Source organism: Pieris rapae, chromosome 20 (genome assembly GCF_905147795.1).
Source record: "Pieris rapae chromosome 20, ilPieRapa1.1, whole genome shotgun sequence".
Classification (NCBI taxonomy): Eukaryota; Metazoa; Arthropoda; class Insecta; order Lepidoptera; family Pieridae; genus Pieris; species Pieris rapae.
In genome coordinates this window covers 3,068,845-3,088,875 of record NC_059528.1, presented here as the reverse complement: position 1 = coordinate 3,088,875, position 20,031 = coordinate 3,068,845, and the positions used below count along the sequence as shown (strand labels likewise).

General features: G+C 31.3%; 2 protein-coding genes and 1 non-coding gene across 6 annotated transcripts; 1 reads left to right on the top strand and 2 right to left on the bottom strand.

Annotated features, from left to right (window-relative positions):
* The first annotated feature begins 94 nt into the window (after nucleotides 1-94).
* LOC111000960 lies at nucleotides 95-11,287 on the top strand. 4 transcript variants are annotated; one of them, XM_045632712.1, is made up of 5 exons: nucleotides 95-244; nucleotides 9,113-9,170; nucleotides 9,810-9,917; nucleotides 10,139-10,280; nucleotides 11,063-11,287. In XM_045632712.1, exons 1-5 carry the CDS (start codon nucleotides 193-195, stop codon nucleotides 11,249-11,251), a joined length of 549 nt encoding a protein of 182 aa, XP_045488668.1. In that variant the 5' UTR covers nucleotides 95-192; the 3' UTR covers nucleotides 11,252-11,287. The 4 variants fall into 4 exon arrangements, with proteins under 4 accessions (XP_045488668.1, XP_045488669.1, XP_022126270.1 ...); XM_045632713.1 differs by lacking the exon at nucleotides 9,810-9,917; XM_022270578.2 differs by lacking the exon at nucleotides 9,810-9,917 and having other exon boundaries at nucleotides 9,113-9,329.
* A 344-nt stretch (nucleotides 11,288-11,631) lies between these two features.
* Nucleotides 11,632-13,330, bottom strand: LOC111000958. Its single transcript, XM_022270575.2, has 3 exons — nucleotides 13,287-13,330; nucleotides 12,700-12,849; nucleotides 11,632-12,382 (listed from the first exon to the last, which is right to left on the bottom strand). Exons 1-3 carry the CDS (start codon nucleotides 13,318-13,320, stop codon nucleotides 11,940-11,942), a joined length of 627 nt encoding a protein of 208 aa, XP_022126267.2. The 5' UTR covers nucleotides 13,321-13,330; the 3' UTR covers nucleotides 11,632-11,939.
* An 888-nt stretch (nucleotides 13,331-14,218) lies between these two features.
* On the bottom strand, nucleotides 14,219-14,291 carry Trnak-cuu. The gene has a single exon. It is a non-coding gene; the product is annotated as a tRNA-Lys (tRNA).
* Between the last annotated feature and the right edge of the window lie 5,740 nt (nucleotides 14,292-20,031).

The window sequence follows — 20,031 nt, the reverse complement described above, 5'->3', positions numbered from 1 at the left end:
GCATTCCACAGCATAGTAGCCCTTATCACAAGGTCATTAATCACATATTACCGTGAAAAATAATCTTAGATAAGCGATCAAGATGTACATTTATTAGAGTGAGGACATCGTAAACTAACATTGTGAGAAGAACTCTCGGCAAATAGAGTTGTGTAGAATTTTAATTCAATACGATTAAGTGAATTTGTGAAAATGAAGACCATTATTTTCAGTGCTATTTTGTTACACTTAAATTGGTGTTATGGTATGTATTAATTTTTGATTGTCTTATATTTTATTAAAAAGTATAAACGTTATTTTAAGCCGCGCTGATTGACTTAATGTTTACAAACGACAAATTTAATATTTACAAACGACATTTCGAGTGTTAGCGAGAGGTTTTATTAAATCTAGCCAGTTTTACCTAGTTTGAGTTGAACGAATCTTATTTACTAAAAAATACAGCTTATATTATACCTTGGGACTATCTTTTTTTTTTTTCGCCTTAAGCCAGCGGTTGTTAAAGTTCTGTGGGTAGGATTCAGAAACGAAACTTAGCGCTAAGTGTGGCGACCGTATGTCAAACTCAGCCTGGAACAATAAATATAGCCTAGATATATATAAGATATAGCCTTGGGACTAATCATTTTTATTTTGAGTTACAAATGAAGTCGCTATAACTAGTTTTTGCTGTAAGTCAGTTCTTGTAAATCTTGATAGGAATTGCTGAGCTATCATAATTAAAATCAAAACCAGAAGCCGATATTCGGTCAGTAACCTTTGTGTTCCATAATTGTATACACAATAGGATCTCCTTTTATGAGAACAAAATAGGTAGGTCTACAAAGTAACAAAGGAATACAGATTTTAGTTAAACTTAGTATTATTCAAAATATACTTATAAAATCCGCAATTTGTTAAATATAATTCAATCAAATTCTTATTATTATTATTACAAACGACGCAACGTAATGTTTTGTATCTAAGTTCTAAAGTTCTCTAGTAGTTCTCTAGTTGATAAAAGGGCCTGGGACTAGTGCTGGGCAGGCTGCCTCTAATTAATTTGATATATTTGTTTTAAATATTGTTTGATGATTTGCTTTTTTAAAAGAGTACCGAGAGTTTTTTACGCCGGCTTTTTCTCTCGGCCTACACCCTCTGTCTTTGCCGATGTGTAGGGATGCCTACAAGTTCGAATTGATTGACGTGGAATAAGTGATACCTAGAAGATCTTATGTTCCAAAATAAACGTATTTTATATTTTTTTTTATTTTATTTTAAGTATATGTACAAGAGAACATATAGATACTAAACATTAATTTGCACATGAGAAGCTAATAAGGTGATAACCAACTGTATAGGAAAATATAATTTACTTACAAATCGGAATAATTTACAAACTTTCCTAACCTTTGAATCGAATCACTTAAAATTATTATTATTGAACGAAAATAAAAACAAATTAAGTTAATAATAATAGATATGATTTCTATTTCTATTTTCTGAATACTGACTTACATAGATTCTACCTCTTACGCTGGCTGCTGCAAAATGAAGATAGAAGGAGATGCTATCTCCTCTCTGTATTGCGATTCTTATTCGTTGAGCGAGGAAACACCTTGGCCGGTACTAGCTACAACTAAACTCGTTGATCTCCCATTGAACTTGAACTGTCTTGACTCAAGAGTTTATTGGAGTAAACCTCTCCTTGCTTATATAGTTATCAATATTTATAATAATTATATAAGTTTAAATAAAATAAACCAATCAAATTCGACTATATTTACTTCGAAATTTAAATTTATGTTTTTTTTCAATTGACTTAAAAATAGTAACTATTATAAGTAAACTACTAGTCGCGGTAAATTGTTTCTGTTTATTTCTTATGTTACTGAAACCATATTCATCCGGTGAACAATCACATATATTCGTCGTTCCAATACATTAATATATTTATTCACGTTTCTAAACAATATATTTACTTTAATTACAATTGAGTTCTACACAGCGCTTGGAATAAAATTATGAATTTTACCGTATAGTATTAAATACCTTTTTTTTATCTTGAACATTTTAACTACCGGACTTTTTGCTAAGTGTTCAGAGATAAACACCCGTTGTAAGTACATTGACCAGAAGCTGCATACACTTTTTATGTAATACAAATTACAAGGCATATTATGAATCTCAAAATTTACTTTGTAGGTATTAATATTTTTAAGGTAAGCTTTAGCATTTGCAATTGTCTATAGAATTCTATACTTTTCGATATTAAAATTATCCATTTTATACATTTAAAAGGGATTTTCAGAATGCAGGTCGTGCAAATTTAACATCGCGTAAAAGTGAACCGTCATATTTTTGATATTTGCATAAAAACTTTGTACATATATACTTCGCTCATTGCAAACCCACAGTTTTTCTTGAAATCGTACCTACGTTGTAATTTGAAATCTTCCAAATGGGTATTTCCATGCAAACAAATTAGTGGATGCGTCATAAAAAGAATTATATCTTACGGTCGTTATTACCTAAATGATACACTTATATTTTATTAATTGATTATTAGGTAATTGTAAAAATGTTAAGATCCATTTGTATAATTGACCTATTTTTTTCATTATATAATGAATTAATTACTGATTTTTAACGTTACATTTTTGTTTTTAGTTCTAGTCAATTGTTATTTTCCTTTTTCTTTTCAATATTAAATAAACAAAACTGACAGTAAGGTCCACTTTACAAAATTGCCAAAACTAAAACCTCCTTTGACAAGACTACTAAACATTTTATATTGTAACATTTGTACTTAATGCAATAACTTTGATTTTAGAACAAATCGCCTTAGACCGAGTTTAAAGTGTATGTGTGGGTAAAATTCAAAAGCAAAACTTAGCGCTAAGTGTGACTTCCGTATGTCAAAAACGTATTTGAAATTGTGAAATCATAGCGCTAAATCGTGTCTAAGGTAGTGTAAATATTAATTCGCGCATTAAAATTTTCTCTCTTTCGATCTCGCTCATCAAGTCTTCTAACAGTAACCTTGATTATATCATGTCCTTAATGAGGTTTAAGTTATTATTGTTTTTCTTTCCAGGTTGCTTGTTTATTATTTTCCCTTTCTAGTTTGTTTCTGTTCTAATATAATTTAAGACCTTATAAATAAAAAATAAAATGCTTCGGTATAAAAAACGATTCGTATTATCTAAAATAATACTCATTAAATAAGTACACATTTTAATACTTCGTCTCATTAAGTGTCATTAGATTTTTAAATTTACTATTAAAAATGAACCATTAAATAATAAAAACAATCTTTTTTTAAATGAAGGGTGACGATCATCAAGATAGTATATAATAAGTTAAATCTTTAATTAAATTAACTTATCCAATGTTGGCCGTAACGATATAATTCGATTCGTCACAAGAATATTGCAGAACTATAACTGTATGAACCATATCTGAGATTGAAAATTTAATATTCAGAATTAAAATTGATCGAAATTATGACATATCATCCAATATAACGACGACCTATTCCTCAGCAAAATTTAATAGGAAAAATAAAAATCTTTTGAATAAAAACTAAATTTTTCTTTATTTTTTAAAACATTTTTATAAAATTTTTACATATTAATATTTTTATAAGTCATTTAACAATTTAAGCGGGATTGTTATGTTACCTCTTGAGAACTATTGTAATCAATTAACTTACGCCCGAACCCAATAATTAATCCACAATCTCATATTGAAAACAAACTGATATCAGATCGTGACAGTCGATCGATCTCGTATCTGCATAATAAACAGATACCAAACCCTACGAAGATCATCCATTTTTGGCGACGGATAGAATGCAATCTCTTCGCTCTATACACTCATTTTTGATAATCATGTCTATGTTAAAAAAAATATATAATAGCTTTTAATTATTTTAAAAAGTGTAAGTGTGCCAATATCCTATCTTAAGATAAAATCTTAAGATAATTAATATTGGCACAGTTGCTGTGTTATTTTTATACAAAGATCTATCCACATATACCGATCCAACCTACTATGAATAGCTTGTATCAACAGATGGCTATTAAAATCGATTGGTTATCAATATTTGGATTAAGATATCTATCTCAGATGGTCAAAAATGGATTGATATAGGTAATTGGTTTGCGTTAGTCAGCCGCTGGGATAACACCCGTGACTAAATCCGGCTAAAGTGACTAAAGAATTCACCTAAATAAACGTATTTAGCTGAATTCTTTGATAAATTAGATATGCACAATCTTTTATAGCTTAAATTTGGCGATAATATAAAAATCGAGCGGAGACGATAATTAACAATATATGATTTATAATCAGAGAAAATAAACATTTTAATTACTTTAGTAAATCATTCTTAAATAGCTATACAGTTTTGGTAATTTGAAGTGGTACGCCTACGGGGAAATATTTGACATTTTAGAATTTATGTCTTAATAAATTTAGTTCGCGTGTGAATAAAAGTTGTAATTAATGTAGATATCTTATTCTTGGAATAAATCGTCAGTTAATCGAGAGTAAATCTACAACCTCTTTAGGTCTTGGACTCAGATTTCTGAATCGGTTTCATGATCATTTTTAAATCTACTAGGCAAGTAGGTGATCCGCCTCCAGTGCCTAAAACACGTCGTCGACGTTTTGGGTCTAAGACATGCCGGTTTCCTCACGAAGTTTTCCTTCACCGTTCGAGCAAATGTTAAATACGCACATAGAAAGAAGCTGCATTGGTGCACAGCCGGGGATCGAACCTACGACCTCAGGTATGAGAGTCGCACGCTGAAGCCATTAGGCCAACACTGCTCTAAAATTTTACGTTTTACCATTTACAATTCTAAGAATACGTAACGGAGCTATTCCTAGAATAATTTAATGGCGTCGGTCACTCCAAGCATCTGATTTCTGTCAATTCACAAATATTTATTCTGTGTTTTCATTAAATTAATATAAAACTCAACGCAATGTACTAATTGAAGTTTGGTTGAATTGACCCATAGTTGATTAATATTTTACGAACAAGTATATGTTAAAAAATACTCTCTAGATTTGAAAAATTGCAATTGATTTTGTATTCATTTTTGCATACAAAGCTGTTATTTATAAGATTCATTACTTCATTTTAAATACATTATATTCTTTCCACTTTTTTATAAAAGACAAAACAATTGTTGGAATAGCTTTATTGTTAAGCATTTAACAATGATTATGCAAATTATTTTCCATTTAAAATCGAAATTCCTCGCCATATACGGTTTTAGGGACATAAAAATCTCTAACGGAACAATCAAATCTAAAAATAACGGGGCTTTTTAGAATATTTTATACATACAGTTTTAATTTCTAATACAGACAGTAATCCAATATTGGGGTTTAACTCTTAATTTACTTTATATTTGAAGGCTTATGTATAATCCATGATAGATAATCAAGAGAGATTTAGTTCTCCGTATCGTGTTTTAACATATAATGATTACTTAAAAGTCAACTAATAATGATTACTTATACGTCCATAATATATTAAATAAAAGGCGTAAAAAGGTACGCCTTTATGAGTTATTGTACAATAACTCGTAAATAATATTAGTAATAGTCATAGAACATTACATTGATGTATATATGTATAAAACAGCACTGTTAGCCTAGTGGCTTAAGGATAGGACTCTAATCGCTGAGAACGCAGGTTCGATCTCCGGGTGTGCGCCAATCGACTTTTTGTCTATATGATTTTAACATCGCTTGAACGGTGAAGTAAAACGTAGTAACGAATACGGCTTGCTAAAAAAATCGACGGCATGTTTCAAACACAAGAAATTGATCAACCTTTAGCCTGTTAGTAATAATTAAGAAAGAGAAATCAGATGCCCAGAGCTGAAAAGGCTGCACTGGTATAGCACTCAACTAACGCAACGCCAAATATACTGTGTCCGCCAGAAAAACATCGTCAGCTCAAAGGCCAATAAAGAAAAATTATCAATAAAATAAATTCTCAAGTGATATAATCTAATTGCTTAGATTGGTAGATTCAGGGTCTGTTTCACAATGTCCGGATAAGTTCCAAATAAGCTATTTACTACTTATTGGTAGGATAAACTAGTGTTTGTTGCGTTTCACGACTGTCAGATAGTGCTATTCGTCATGAAACGTGAAGTATCTTATTCGGAACCTTTATCTTTCGAATAATTTATGTGTTGCATAGCTATTTGGTACTTTATCCATACATTGTGAAACATATCCTCAGTGTTGTACCTAAGCGCTAAGTACGATGCCCATATATGAAAAACATATTGAATTCGGCTCATAAAATTCAAATTATTCTAAGCGATTTTAAAGGAAAACAATTTACTCCTAAAAACACTTATTAATTGGCGGTTGTTATCCTGTTAATACGTATAGATGATTAATTAAAATATGTGAATTGTATTTGTATTACCTATAATCTTCAATTCTGCTCATCATATACATGAATTGCTAAATTAAAGATTTAGGACTTGTTCGCAATAATATCATTAAAATTTAAATTGGCTTAGCATTGAATTGTCATGTACCGTTCCCATTGTTTTTGTTATGTATTAAATTACATTTAAAAACTAAAGTCAATAACCTGGCAAGTCGTTATTAGGAATCCCACTGTAACTTAAGGAGTTTTGCGATGAGATTCAGTAGACTTGCAAGAGGAGCATTGTTTGCGTAGTTCTCGAATCCCTGACGTTGTAGGTTTGAATCCCGGTTGTGTACCAATGGACTATTCTTGCTGAGTGCGCGAAGACTCGTAAAAAGTCAAAGAAAAGATCGTAAGCTAACCAAATATATTCTGAATACAGTTTTGAATAAGGCTTTGGTGTGAAAAAGGCAATATCAATAACAATGGAGTATATAATATGATAAATAGCGCCGTGAGTCATTATGTATACACAATCTGAAGCGGAAAACATATTTGTCAGTGTTTAAAGTGATATTCAGTAACAATAACGCCAGGTAATTTCATATTTATGTTAAATACGCACATAGAAAGAAACTCTATTTTTTTAATAATTAAATTTTAAGGTTAGTTATTAGATAAATTTTTATGTATTATGTTATTTGTTTTGAATAAAGCTATTAAATATATTTCATATTTTAAAACACAAATATAGAAACATTTATGTTTATAACCTATATATGTAATCCACTTAAACCTAATATATACTACATGCATAATATATACTATTACTTAAATATTTTAATATTCTGTTTAATGATGATATTACCTCTCTCTCCTACCTTAATTTGAATAAAGGTAGATACGTTGTTCTTAATAGGAACAAAATGCATGTTTGAACCTCAGAAGGCCTTTATAAAATATACATTTATTTATTTATTTATTTATTTATTTATTTATTGGGAAACCAAACAGAGACATCCTTAATAAAAACACAGTCAAAAATAAAACAAATACAAACACACTGGATGAATCTACAACAGGTTACACTTATATATGATACAAAAAATAATACATGACAACAACACACATAAAAGTAATATTAAGTTAAGACATTAAGAGTTGCTTTATTTTATTCTTAAACAAAGCAGTAGTGGAGTGCGAAAAAGGGTCAATGTTTTTGATTGAATCTAAGGAAGAACACATCCTGTGAAGAGGCTCGCGGAACCCAATGTTGGTTCTGGGAGTCTGAAAATTAAAAGTTATATGTAAGCGTAGAGACCTGGCAGGAACATTAAATGGTATTTAATGGTATTTAAATTTAATGTTATAATAAGCCAGTGTCGCTACATACTGATTCGTGATTGCTTTTTAATACACAGGTAGGTGATTAGAGTCATTTATGGCATACGCCGTCGACTTTTTCGGTCTAAGGCGTGTTCTCACAATGTTTTCCTTCATCGTACTAGCGAAGGTTAACCCACAATGGCAGAAAGTGCTCAACCGGGAATCTACCTACGACTTCAGATATAACTGTAGCATTGCAACAACTATTCCAACCCTGCTGTAACATCGAAATAAAAAAGGGGTATTTTAAATGCAATTTTTGGTCCAGACCAACCTCTATACGATATTTCAATGGCCAAGACAAAATATGTGATATTTTAATAAAAAACAGTAAATTGTTCTCCATATATATTATGGTTTTATCACATGAATCACCAGAAACAATACATAAATAAATTTAATAATAAAAATAGGTAATACAATTATTGATTGCAGTGGATCTAAGCGGGATTTCCATCATTCAATACATTAAGAATGGTGAATTAGATACAGTATTTATTGTATATGTTATTTATATGCTGATATAGCAAATGTTATTTGTTAAGGTCGATCACGGTGACGCAATGTATTGACTTTTTATAATGTTATGCTATGAAGTCATCTTACCACGGAATTTATATTTTCTTTGTTTTATCAGTAATCTAAATAAACGAGTAATGCCGCCCTATGAATATTTGTTAAGAATTACTTGAATTATATAAGGGAAACTAGTGAACACACATTTGAACACCAATTAATAATAATTTAAATAATAAAACACAGACTTTAATAATTTATTATTTATACCACAAGTATATAAATCAAAGGGGTTTTAGAACTGACGAGAATAATAAAGTCTTCTCTCTTCTTTTTTTATAGAATATAGCAGCCAAAATCCATATACATGCGCAGTCACGGCTTAATTAATTAATTTTATTAATTAACAATATACGTTTCATTAATAATCATAATAATTTATTGCAAGAATATGGTACAAAGTTGTTTACACATCTGGATCTGTGATACAATCGTTAGTTCTTATATTATGCTGCCACACACATTGGTGGGCAAATTTGTCCCTAAAGGAATTTTACCATTATCAACTACAGTGTCTTACAAATAATCATTTATTGCATAATAATTTTTTTCTAAAAGTAATACACCAAGTCTATTTTTAAAGACTATAGTCGGAAGATCTTTTTATTCTTTTGATAAATTATTGTTAACCCTTTTCGACATAAAAAAGGTATTTTTCCTAAACTGTTCCAGATCGATTTTTTTGCACATCCAATTTATCCCCATGTCCACTTCTTACTTCGACTAAAAATACTTATTTAACCAAACGTTCTATTCCAGGTTTGCCTGATCCCCGAGGGGTCGGAGTATACGCATACCAAGACTCTCTTGGCAATAGGTACGGTGGAACGTACGGACTAGACGACAAAGACATCGTCAGGAATAGCGACCCTTACTTTGGCCAATACCCCACCGTGGCCCAAATTCCATACTTGGGCAACTTCGCTGATAGCTTTTATCCAAATTATATCTCGAACTACGATAACATTCTTCAAGAGTAAGGGCTGTTTCATGAGTTCCGGTGATGGTAGGCATGGGTGGAGGTTGTAAGGGTTTCTAGTACCATTGTAAATATAGCTTTACCTAATCCTTTGTTCCCATTTCCCATTTTATAATATTCATAATCGTAGAAGCCTCAAATTCTCACGTGTTGAACAGATTTAAGGCTTACACGTTTATGTAAAAAAGCTGTTATAGTCAGTCTTAGTTTAAAATTCAAAGGCGTCTTAGCGTGAACTACGACTTCCGTATGTCACAATCTAAGTTATTGACAACCTGGAGTCATACTTAGCGCGAAGCATCGACTCTTCTTACTCTAAGACTGGCTATAAGGGCCCCAATGTTTCTATGATGTATGACTAGGCATATTATTTGTTTAGTTTATTCTAACTATGTATGAACACCGAAGCTCTCTTTGAGTTATAATTTATTACTTAATTTGTATTATACACATTTCTAACCAGTATGTAATTTATAGTAATAGAGTTAGAAGATATATCGGTCCAGGTTTGCCGTTCCCCCCGTTTCCACGATTTCCACGATTTCCGCGATTTCCACGTTTTCCACGCTTTGGAAGAAGGTTAAGGTACACGTATGGAGTGTGTAAAATGTTTGGATTGTACTAACCCACGATTATTTTTTTCTGCACAGTGTGTTTTTTTTTAAATTGTGTTCGGGTGTTTATTTGGGTACTTTTTACAGGGTGTTTGCTTCGAATTTAGAAGCTCAGAGGTTGGCATCGTACGCTGCGCACAAAGCGTATGAATTAACAACGAACCAGATTCGTGAATTTCCGAATTTCTCCAGGTTTCCCTCGTTCGGACCCATCTTTGGTGCTGGTGGTTTCGTACCATATGACATCATGTCTCAACCCAACAGCGCTTACGCCAGTGGGGCCATAGGACCTGGCTTCAGTCACCAGATTGCAGCTATAAACCCGGAGAATGATGTAAATATTATGAATAAATAAATCTAGGATAATATATTGACATAAGTTCATAAGTAACTTACATTATAGAAAATACCGAAACTTGTTCATCAGACTGTTTTGCTACGAATAATATTAGAATTATCATTGTATTTGACTTTGAATTACAACAACGAATAATTGTAGGTTCGTAAGATTACGTCACCTGGGTATAGTATTTTAACATTACCTAACATATAAAGAATGTGATCTTTGTTTGATGGTTAAGCATACGATTAGAGAATTCACAAGTAACTTACTTCGGTATTTAGTTTACTACTTGAAACAAAATTCAAACATATAGTAATTTCAACGCGGATGGATGCGTGATGACCCAATGGTGGATCGAATTATTTTATGAAATGATGATATGAAAATATTTATCAAAATGAATAAAAACTTGGACTTCTTGGAGGTTTTCTTTAATTACCACATGTGTTTTAATTACACGTGAACAATGGGCTATTTGACATGATTTTAAAACGATTTTAAATTATCAATTATCGACTGTGGAACCTATACGATTGTATTAAATTTAATAATAAAGGGTTTTTGGTAAATTAATGATTAATTATCAACACGTTGTTTTACATCATAACGGTTTTTAAAGTCATGTAGATTACACTAAATACCTACCACTTTATTTTTCGTACTATTCAATAGATCGTATTTATTTTCGACTGTCTGTACGATTTTTGTGGAATATCAAGGCACAACAAGGCACTTTTTGCTTCCTTTTGTTTAAAACTATTTTTCCTTTTCAGGCGATGAGAAACATCGACATAACAAACCGCTTCAACGATGCGCCTGGTAACAATAAATTTTACGGTGTCTCCAGCTCCTCATACTCTTCATCATCAAACGTTAATGGAAAGGCACAGAACCTGAGAGGTGCTGAAACTGTTGTCAACAATAACGGAAAGATTACCAAATACCGTGTCCAAGATCCATAATTTTTCGACATTTTTCAAAATAAAGCGTTCTAAGTATTTTTTTTTTTTATTTCTTATCAAATGATGAATCCTTTTTATTTGATATCAGCGGTAACAATACATAAAATTATCTAATACATAACAAACATACTTTAATGGTTATATGGGATGTTCTATATTTATAAATCACAACCCATTTTATCTTTTGTTAAATTTATATATTTCTTCACAAACAACGGTAATTAATTTATATTCTAATAGAAACGCTCAAAGGAAAAAATACATGCTCACTCATCTTAAAAGTCTGTTCTGGGTGACGTCTGTTTTATTCTTTTCTTAGTGTCCTGTATTTATGTTGACACATATATCAAAATCGTATAGAAACTACTACACCAAACAGTATGTACATTTTTAGTGCGTATCTACGATACGCGTTACATAGGAAATAGCGATGATTTATTTTCATGGGAAAGATCTGAAGATTAAGTCTACGCGTCTGGTATGTTCTCCCTCACAAACATCACATTGCATTTATAACGTAAGCTTAACTAGTATCAAAGTTTAAGGCACGGAATAATTATATTCGAGAAACCTCTGTCGCTCAGTAATTTAACAATCAAATTGAACAACGCAATGTCTGCGATGCTATCATTAATCTTAGCCATTCTATAACAATGAACTTGGCTCAAGGTAATCTTTTTTGTTATCATTACTTTAATTTCGCTAATTTGCCATCAACCTTTACTTTAGGAGTTGTGCTCTCACGTAACCAAGAATTTGGGTTTTGCCCACAGCCTCTATTCGATCCATTAGTAAGTTCTTTGCATTTTCGACAATAGAACTCTCGAGATTCATCCTCAATTCTTCTGCGAGGGTCTTGTCTATGATATGTTCTGGGTCTATTGAATTCGTTCCAATAGTTAATATTTTTATAGAATGAAGATGGTTGCCATTGAGAAAATGCTGTGTTTGGATATAAATCAAACTCATCCCTAATGATGTATGGTCTTTGAGTTGGTTTGTATCTTGTATCTGGTGTTCTTATTAATGTTGTATCAACTGATTTGTAAGCTTTTACTATGGGCACTTCTCCGCTGTCTTCCTGTTTTGTATTTTTGGTTCCTCTTGACAGGAATAGTGCTTCTGGTTGTGCTATAAACAAACAAAAGCTTACCTTATTATTTAGAAGAAACATTGCTATTTAAACGTCATATCTGAGATTGAATTTTGTGCTTGTGATGATACCAATTATAGTTTTCCGACTGCTTATATATCTGTCACTCTGATGTTTAATTCAGAGGTTTTGCGGACTTGATTATTATTTACTTATAGCAAAGAAATATTTACTAAGCAAATTTAATATACTAACTTATCACAAACCAGAAACTTTTGCAAATATAAGCAAAAAATTGCTTCTATAATATAGGGGAAATTGTGTTATGATTATAGCAAACAATTCTTATTTTTACCAGTTGAATGTAGTCCTTTATTTTTAAGTTTAGTCGACACGACAATCGTGTGTTTCACTTCAACATCATCTTCTTTGGAATTACTTTCTTTTTCAGTCTCAATAAAATCTATTTTCGTTGACACGCAGTTACACACAACTATGAATGCAGCTGTAAAAATAATAGTACAATTTTGTTACATAAAGTTTGACGTACCAAAAAGGGAGGCAAAAGGCCGTACATTCCTACATACATATATCTTTTCTATAATTTTTTTGCCATGGTAGTATCAGCCTTCGGTAAACTAAAACGATTCGTTTCCTGGAACCAAATCATTTATGGTACTAACAAACTTTTAACAGGAGATTGGATGTGCATACGTATAAATGTATGTATATGATGTGATGTATATCTAATAATCAAATATTATTTTCTTTATATTGTCTTTGATTAACTGGGAACTACACATTTAAATGAAAATTAATTAGTTTCTCGCTCACTAAAACCGCTGAAAAGCACTCGAAAATGGTTTTCTAGATTTATTAATATAACATTGATTTGATCATATTATAAAGGTCTAGTATATTTTGATATCAAAAGTTACTTACCTGAGGCAGCGAATATAAAAATAATGTTTGTCATTCTTCTCAAAGACACGAAATGGCATAAAGCTCAACTCGCGTGTCTCCATCATTTTATATAAACAATACAAATTATACTAAATGATCGCAGGAAGTTCAGCAATTACCAGATGTACAAGAAAATGTCATTTTTATAAGAATTCTTGGTAACGTGATTATATTTTAATATGTGCCTGCGAGTGTATAATAACAAAAAAATATAAAGATACAATTATGACCGAATGTTTCAAAACACTTATATACAATTATAATAGTCGCAAAATGCCCTAATAACAGAGAATTGGCTTAATGAAACAACCATGTAAATTACGACAATTTTGTTTTAAATATTTTAGGTAAATTAAACTATACTCACTAAAAAGTCGAGCAAACTTGTAACGTACTGCTAATTACGTATGTTTACCCAATGTTCTATAGCAACATTTATATGATAAAAATATTTATTTACATTAGGTACCAATTTAGTAGCTCTTTTACCAATAAAATTTGTATATTTACGCTTAGCACCATCTATTTCATGGATCTGTAATTAATGTGCTGCCATCTATCGGACTTTGTAAATATTATATCTTTAAAGTGTTTAATATACTTTTGGTATTTGCCTAGTAAGACTTTTATGATATAGGTGGCGCTTTTTTAAATATTTGAATAATTAAATACTTCTGTAATCGTTATGCACCATAATTAAAGCTTACTAAATAATTTTATAAGATTATTACTTTTATATAATTTAAGATATGATTTAAGATAAAATAATCTTATAAAGGGTATAAGTTACATTGTGATACAGTGGTTATTAACTGATAGGTCACAGTAATAATAAATAAGTTAATGTATAATAATCACAATATAAAACATAATTTGTTTACTTAAAAAACTGCATCAGAAAAAATAATTACCGCCCAACGTGGGGCTCGAACCCACGACCCTGAGATTAAGAGTCTCATGCTCTACCGACTGAGCTAGCCGGGCTGTACATGATCAGTCAAAATACTCAATAATATTCAATAATGATCAACAATAGCTTTAAAGTTTCAACATTTTCAATTTTCAAAATAATTATAGTTTAAACCACACTGTATAGGCATGTCCTAAATATGAATATTAAATACCAAATTAGTGTTGACTCTCAAATAGAATTATCTAGGTATATCGTATGAACTTTTTAGTCTCGCAAACAACGGAATCTTTTAAGACGGGATAAAATGCCTTTGCCTGTACTCGGTTTGTTGACAAGCGCATATTGCGACGGCACTTGTACAAGTCAAAGCTTCAAAGGTCTCATGACTGTTCAAACGACTCAGCAAATACGAAACATTCTACGCGTACTTTAGGCTCAAAGTTCATACGTATAATTATGATGTATATACGCATGATGACATCTACGGAAAATATTTCAGTCACAGAATAAAGTCTTTGTAAATATTAAGTATTCATAAGCTCCAGGTTGCATAAAGCGTATCTTTTCATGTCATTTCCATTACCAACATAATCTTAAGCTTAATCAGAGTTTGTTAAAAGACCTTAATATTGTATTCGTATAATTATATTTTTATTAGCAACATTTGGAGACAATTCATTTTGGATTTCGCAAGATTTTCCTGTACTTTTTTGTAGTTTTATACCTATTAATATACGCTAACTTCTATGCTTGTTATTTTCCAATATATTTTACTTAATTAAATATTTTTTGGTGTTTCTTTACAGTACGCCACAATATGTATGACTTACTTACTTCTTCTTAGGTGTCGTGATTAAAAATAACTATTGATTTTTGTATGGGAAGGTTAAGGACGCTTCTAAATGCCAGCATCGTTCAAATAGAACAAACTATATCAATCGTATGGAATGTTGTGTGAGCTGTCATAAATTATTTGCGGTTTTTATCGAAACAATCGTAGTTCGTAGCCAAAGAATAATCCAGTATTACCTATATTTTTCTAATAAGGTACAATAAGCACATTCAGGTATAGTGGAGAGTACCTACAGGTTCACTTTCAAATTACAAAGATAGCTCTGCTTCTCGTTGCGATTTTTTCCCAAGAATGTATAGTCGCGCACACAATTCATTATGTACAAGAATAAAATTTATTGTTTCGACATCTTTGATTGCGTTTATTTGATACAAAGATTAACTGTTGACTTTATGATGTAGTCTAGTAAATCTACCATGCATTTATTTCATCAAAGTTATAAAGTAACTTTTACTAAGTATAAAAGATATCATTTTTTTATTTATCTTTATTTTACAAAATAATGTAGTTTATCACAAATTGTTACATTAGAAAACCGCAGTGTTTTGTATTAATGTAACAAAATCAGTCTTGTTTAGAAACGCGACAAATGTAATAAAAGTAGTTTTTTAATTTACATTTTTTGTTGGTTAGTGTTAATCTATTTATGTAAGAAGTAACTCAAGGTGGTAGCTTCAGTTTCAGTGAAAACTGAACTTCTTTTCCATCAAAAAACATCTTAATAATAAAACGATTTTAGGTCTATAACGACTGCATGTATTTTCTCTAAATATATAATTCTACTGTACGTGTACGTGTGTCTGTCAGTGAACTGCTGTTAAACGTATGGACGGTTTGAATAAGTTTTTTTGTTGTTGCGCCCTGGATGGATTAGATTCACAAATCAGATGGCGCCACAGTCGGAATCTAGGTTGCTTATCTATACAGTAAATAAACAGCTGGTATTTATAAATCTTCTGTGCATGTGTCCTCATCATAATGAAATTCCTAAACAGCTGGACAAATATTTATGATATTTCGTGTTTAAGTGAGCCGAGAATGATTTACGTTATTAGTTCTCCATGGCTATTTGCTTCATGCTACGTTCGCCCTTAATTATTCTCTCTCAATCGGTCTCAATCGCTCTCTCCCTTTTCTTTGACAAAAACGCTGCACATTATCGTGACGCTAATATTATTATTATTGCGTTTCATCTGTAAAAAAATTTCCCTCATGCGCCTAAAAAAGTTTAATTTAGATAAAAGCACAACTGTCTGCGACAGTACGAGTGATAGCAAATGCAAATGGCACACAGCGCAATCAGCGGAGTGCGACTACAAACCGACGAGAAATACCGTCAGAAAATATTTCCTCAAACATTAAATTTCAGGAAATATAACTTTTAATAGCTTTATATAAATTAAGTGATAATTTCCTCAAAAAATAAATAAAGTATTCAAAAACACTTCTTACTTGATAATATATTAGCTAGGCCATCTCAACTCTAAAGGCGTGCGTTTGATATAAAAAGCTTAAAATCGTTTGGCAATTGGAGTATTTTGATAACATTATTTTCTGATTTTTTTTTAATAAATTTTATTATCTGAATTGAATTCTTTAGTCTTTACCATACCAAGATTGAATTTTAATCTTGAAATAGTGTCAAGAATAGTCAAGAGATTTCCATTTCCTGTTCAGCGAACATCGCTATTTCGCTTCACCTGTTTCATACATTTTCTCTGCTCACTGTGTATTGACCTTATTGCTTTTCGTGAGAAAATATCAGTTTTCTAAAAGATTTTTAATTCAATAAGTTACTCAGTGTATAAAAATGCAGAATGTTTCCATGTTACCGCCTTAACAATGACTTCGCAGGTTATTATTAATATTAATAATTAATATATTTAACCAGACAATAACAAAGCAATTATATTAATTAAAAATTTATAAATAGAAAACTAAAATAAATTTTAGAACTTCGGTCCCTGCACCGTTAATACTGACTGCATTTCCACTCCGTATTGCGATACTTATCTGTTGAGCGAGTATACCAGCTCTGGGGTCACCGCCCACCGGTACTCCAAAGGGAGCTAAACCAAAGTTGGATTATTCATCCATCGCCATCTGTATTAATTTAGTAAACGATACAGATTATCTAGTGAATAATTGTCGGGATATTAACTGCCGTGTCATGGAAATAACTTTTATAATTTCATCTCCGTCCGAGGTGTCATAGTAAAACTCAACATATATGTAAATATATGTGTATTTCTATTTCTACTGTCTCATTTTGATTTGAAATTTTTATTTTAAATAAAAATCCTTGTTTAATAGCTAAAACATAGCTGTAGAAATATAATATAAAAAGTCGACAATGACAGGTCAACAATGTGGATAGACGAAAACAAACAAACGAAAATCAATAATAATTTACAAGACGTCTGCGCCCGCGCCGGTCGATAATCACGATTGTGTTTAGATAAAAATACAATAACAAAATAAACAAGTCGATAATCACATCACGTTGGATGAATAATAAATGCGGTGGCCATGGGTTTTGGAAATTGAAGATATTATTAACCGACATTAATAAAAAAACCCGCAGATGTTTGCAGTTCGGCTTGTGTGTGCTATTAAAACTATGTTATATTATTCAGCATTTATTTTATCAAGAACATACAAGACTTTCCTCCCTATTAAAATATTATTTTTAGCTATTTTTAGCTAACTAAATAACTTGTCTACGGTATGCAACAAATTCATAAATAATTTAAAATTTAATATAAGTAGACCATCTTTCCATTTTAGATTATGAATGTTTTGTTTTATTTAATAGGAGGCAAATGGAAAAACTGATGTTAAGTGATACCACCGCCTATGTTCACAGAAGTTTCGCAAGTGCGTTGCCAACCTTTCAAGTATCAAACCCTAAGTAGTAGTTGTGGTGAGCGACAAAGACTGCTTTAAAAAACGCTCAATTGTGGAACAAGTTTATTTGCAATTTGATAAACTTGTCTCACATCTGAATGCCTTAATACATAATTATTTCAAGAAGAACCAAACAATAAAGGAATTAAACATGGTCACCCCAAAAGCGCGTTAACCACTCGAGCCGCCTTACATCATTGGAAATGACGGTTGACAGACGCCAAAGCACTTATTTTTAATCAGTGTTTATTTGCTGTGAGAGTTTAATATTCATTGCTTTAATTACGTTAAAATGTATGAAAAATTATAGCGTGGGTTTCATTAATTTAATGTGGGGGCTGCAACCCCTAGACATTGAAAAAAGTGAGAAAATAAAATTTGCCGCTGTCTGCAAAAAACATATTTTATATAAAGTCCTAATAGAATACAGCCAATGGATACGTTTATCTCTGTTTCATTTTACTTTTTTTCTTCAGAGGTGCCTTACATACTGGCGATTTTTGGGTCTATGGGCCCAGAGTCGAGACTTAGCGACTTAGGCGACCTTATGGCTCCTGTAGGCAACATCAATCCATTTTTGACCATCTGAGACAGATATCTTAATCCAAATATTGACAAAAAATGTGCCAATACAAATCGATGGATTGTATTAGTCGATACAAGCTATCCATGGTAGGTCGGATTGGTGTGGATAGACCTTAGTATGAAAATTACAGTTCAACTGTGCCAATATCCTATCTTAAGATTTTAACTTACCCCAGTTTTTAAAATAATTAAAAGGCTACATGATATGTTTTAAACATAGACATGTATATTTAATATTATTTGTACGGTTTAATTTATATTGATTAAGAAATATGAGTATAAAGAGCGAAGAGATTGCATTCTATTCGTCAACAAAATATATTTTGTATTAAATATGTATTGTTTTCAAGATTCCGATTGTTTTACATCTAAGATTATTGGGCCGTCTAATGTCAATTTCAATATGTGTTTCCATGCTGAGACACGTGATATATTATTATTACTTTATTAAAATGGGTCAGCATAAAGGCTTCCCAAGGCGATTAAGTCCGTATACCCATAAACAATTATGAACTAAGTAAGTTTTAGTATAATCTGTGGCTGGAGCTAATTTTTCCAAGAAACTTCCTATCCCCCTGGCTTATGAAACTTTCGTATTACACCGCCAGAGTACATCTTTGAATAATTAAGTTGTCTTGAGAACTTTCTATTTAGATTTGTACCATCTGCGTCAAATGCACTTTGGGACTTGAAGCTTCGAGGACGCGTTTGATTAAATATCAACCTTAATAGTAAGTATTAAAGTCGGATTCTCGTAAACAAGACGCTTGTTTAAAATATGTAGCGTTTCATGCTGAGATGAGCTTTAGTTTTAATCCGTGGGGTTATAGGACACCTGGCTAGCGAACGGTCTTGGTATCTTCAATACACTTAGTATACAACATTCATAATTCATAAAAAAAATATTTTTCGTTGTATTACATCGAAGATGTTAAAGTAAGGGTCTGTTTCACAATGTCCGGATAAGTTCCAAATAATCTATTTATTACTTATTGGTAGGATAAACAGTATTTTTGCGTTTCACGACTGTCAGATAGCGCTATTCGTCATGAAACGGAACTTATATCTTCCGAATAATTTATGTGTTGCATAGCTATTTGGTACTTTATCCATACATTATCCAGGCCCTAAATATTATATGTTGTAACCTATTTCGTATAAAATATGAATTTAGTATTCGATCGAATATTCGAAGACAAAAGTCAAAAAAGGCACCTGTGAAAGGTACATGGCATTTTTATCGTGTTACTGTATATAAACTTCTATATGTAAAGAATATCTTTTCGTACCACGCCTAATATATTCTAATGATCCTCTATTTTCCCGCCCTCCCGAAAGCGTGATTAAAATATACGATTATTGCAAAGTGTCTTGTTTTGATGGGAAAGAATCTGTTTTTTTATGAAAATGATTATAAACTTTACCTTCTCGTGGAAAATTGAAAAATAGGATGTTTCAATTGGTTT

Coding starts and splice junctions, on each gene's coding strand:
- LOC111000960 (XM_022270577.2), top strand. CDS start 193: ATGAAGACCATTATTTTCAGTGCTATTTTGTTACACTTAAATTGGTGT. Junction 9,330..10,033: donor TACGATAACATTCTTCAAGA/GTAAGGGCTGTT, acceptor TACTTTTTACAG/GGTGTTTGCTTCGAATTTAG. Junction 10,281..11,062: donor CTATAAACCCGGAGAATGAT/GTAAATATTATG, acceptor TTTCCTTTTCAG/GCGATGAGAAACATCGACAT.
- LOC111000958 (XM_022270575.2), bottom strand. CDS start 13,320: ATGACAAACATTATTTTTATATTCGCTGCCTCAG. Junction 12,850..13,286: donor TTTTATATTCGCTGCCTCAG/GTAAGTAACTTT, acceptor TTATTTTTACAG/CTGCATTCATAGTTGTGTGT. Junction 12,383..12,699: donor TAAAGGACTACATTCAACTG/GTAAAAATAAGA, acceptor GTTTGTTTATAG/CACAACCAGAAGCACTATTC.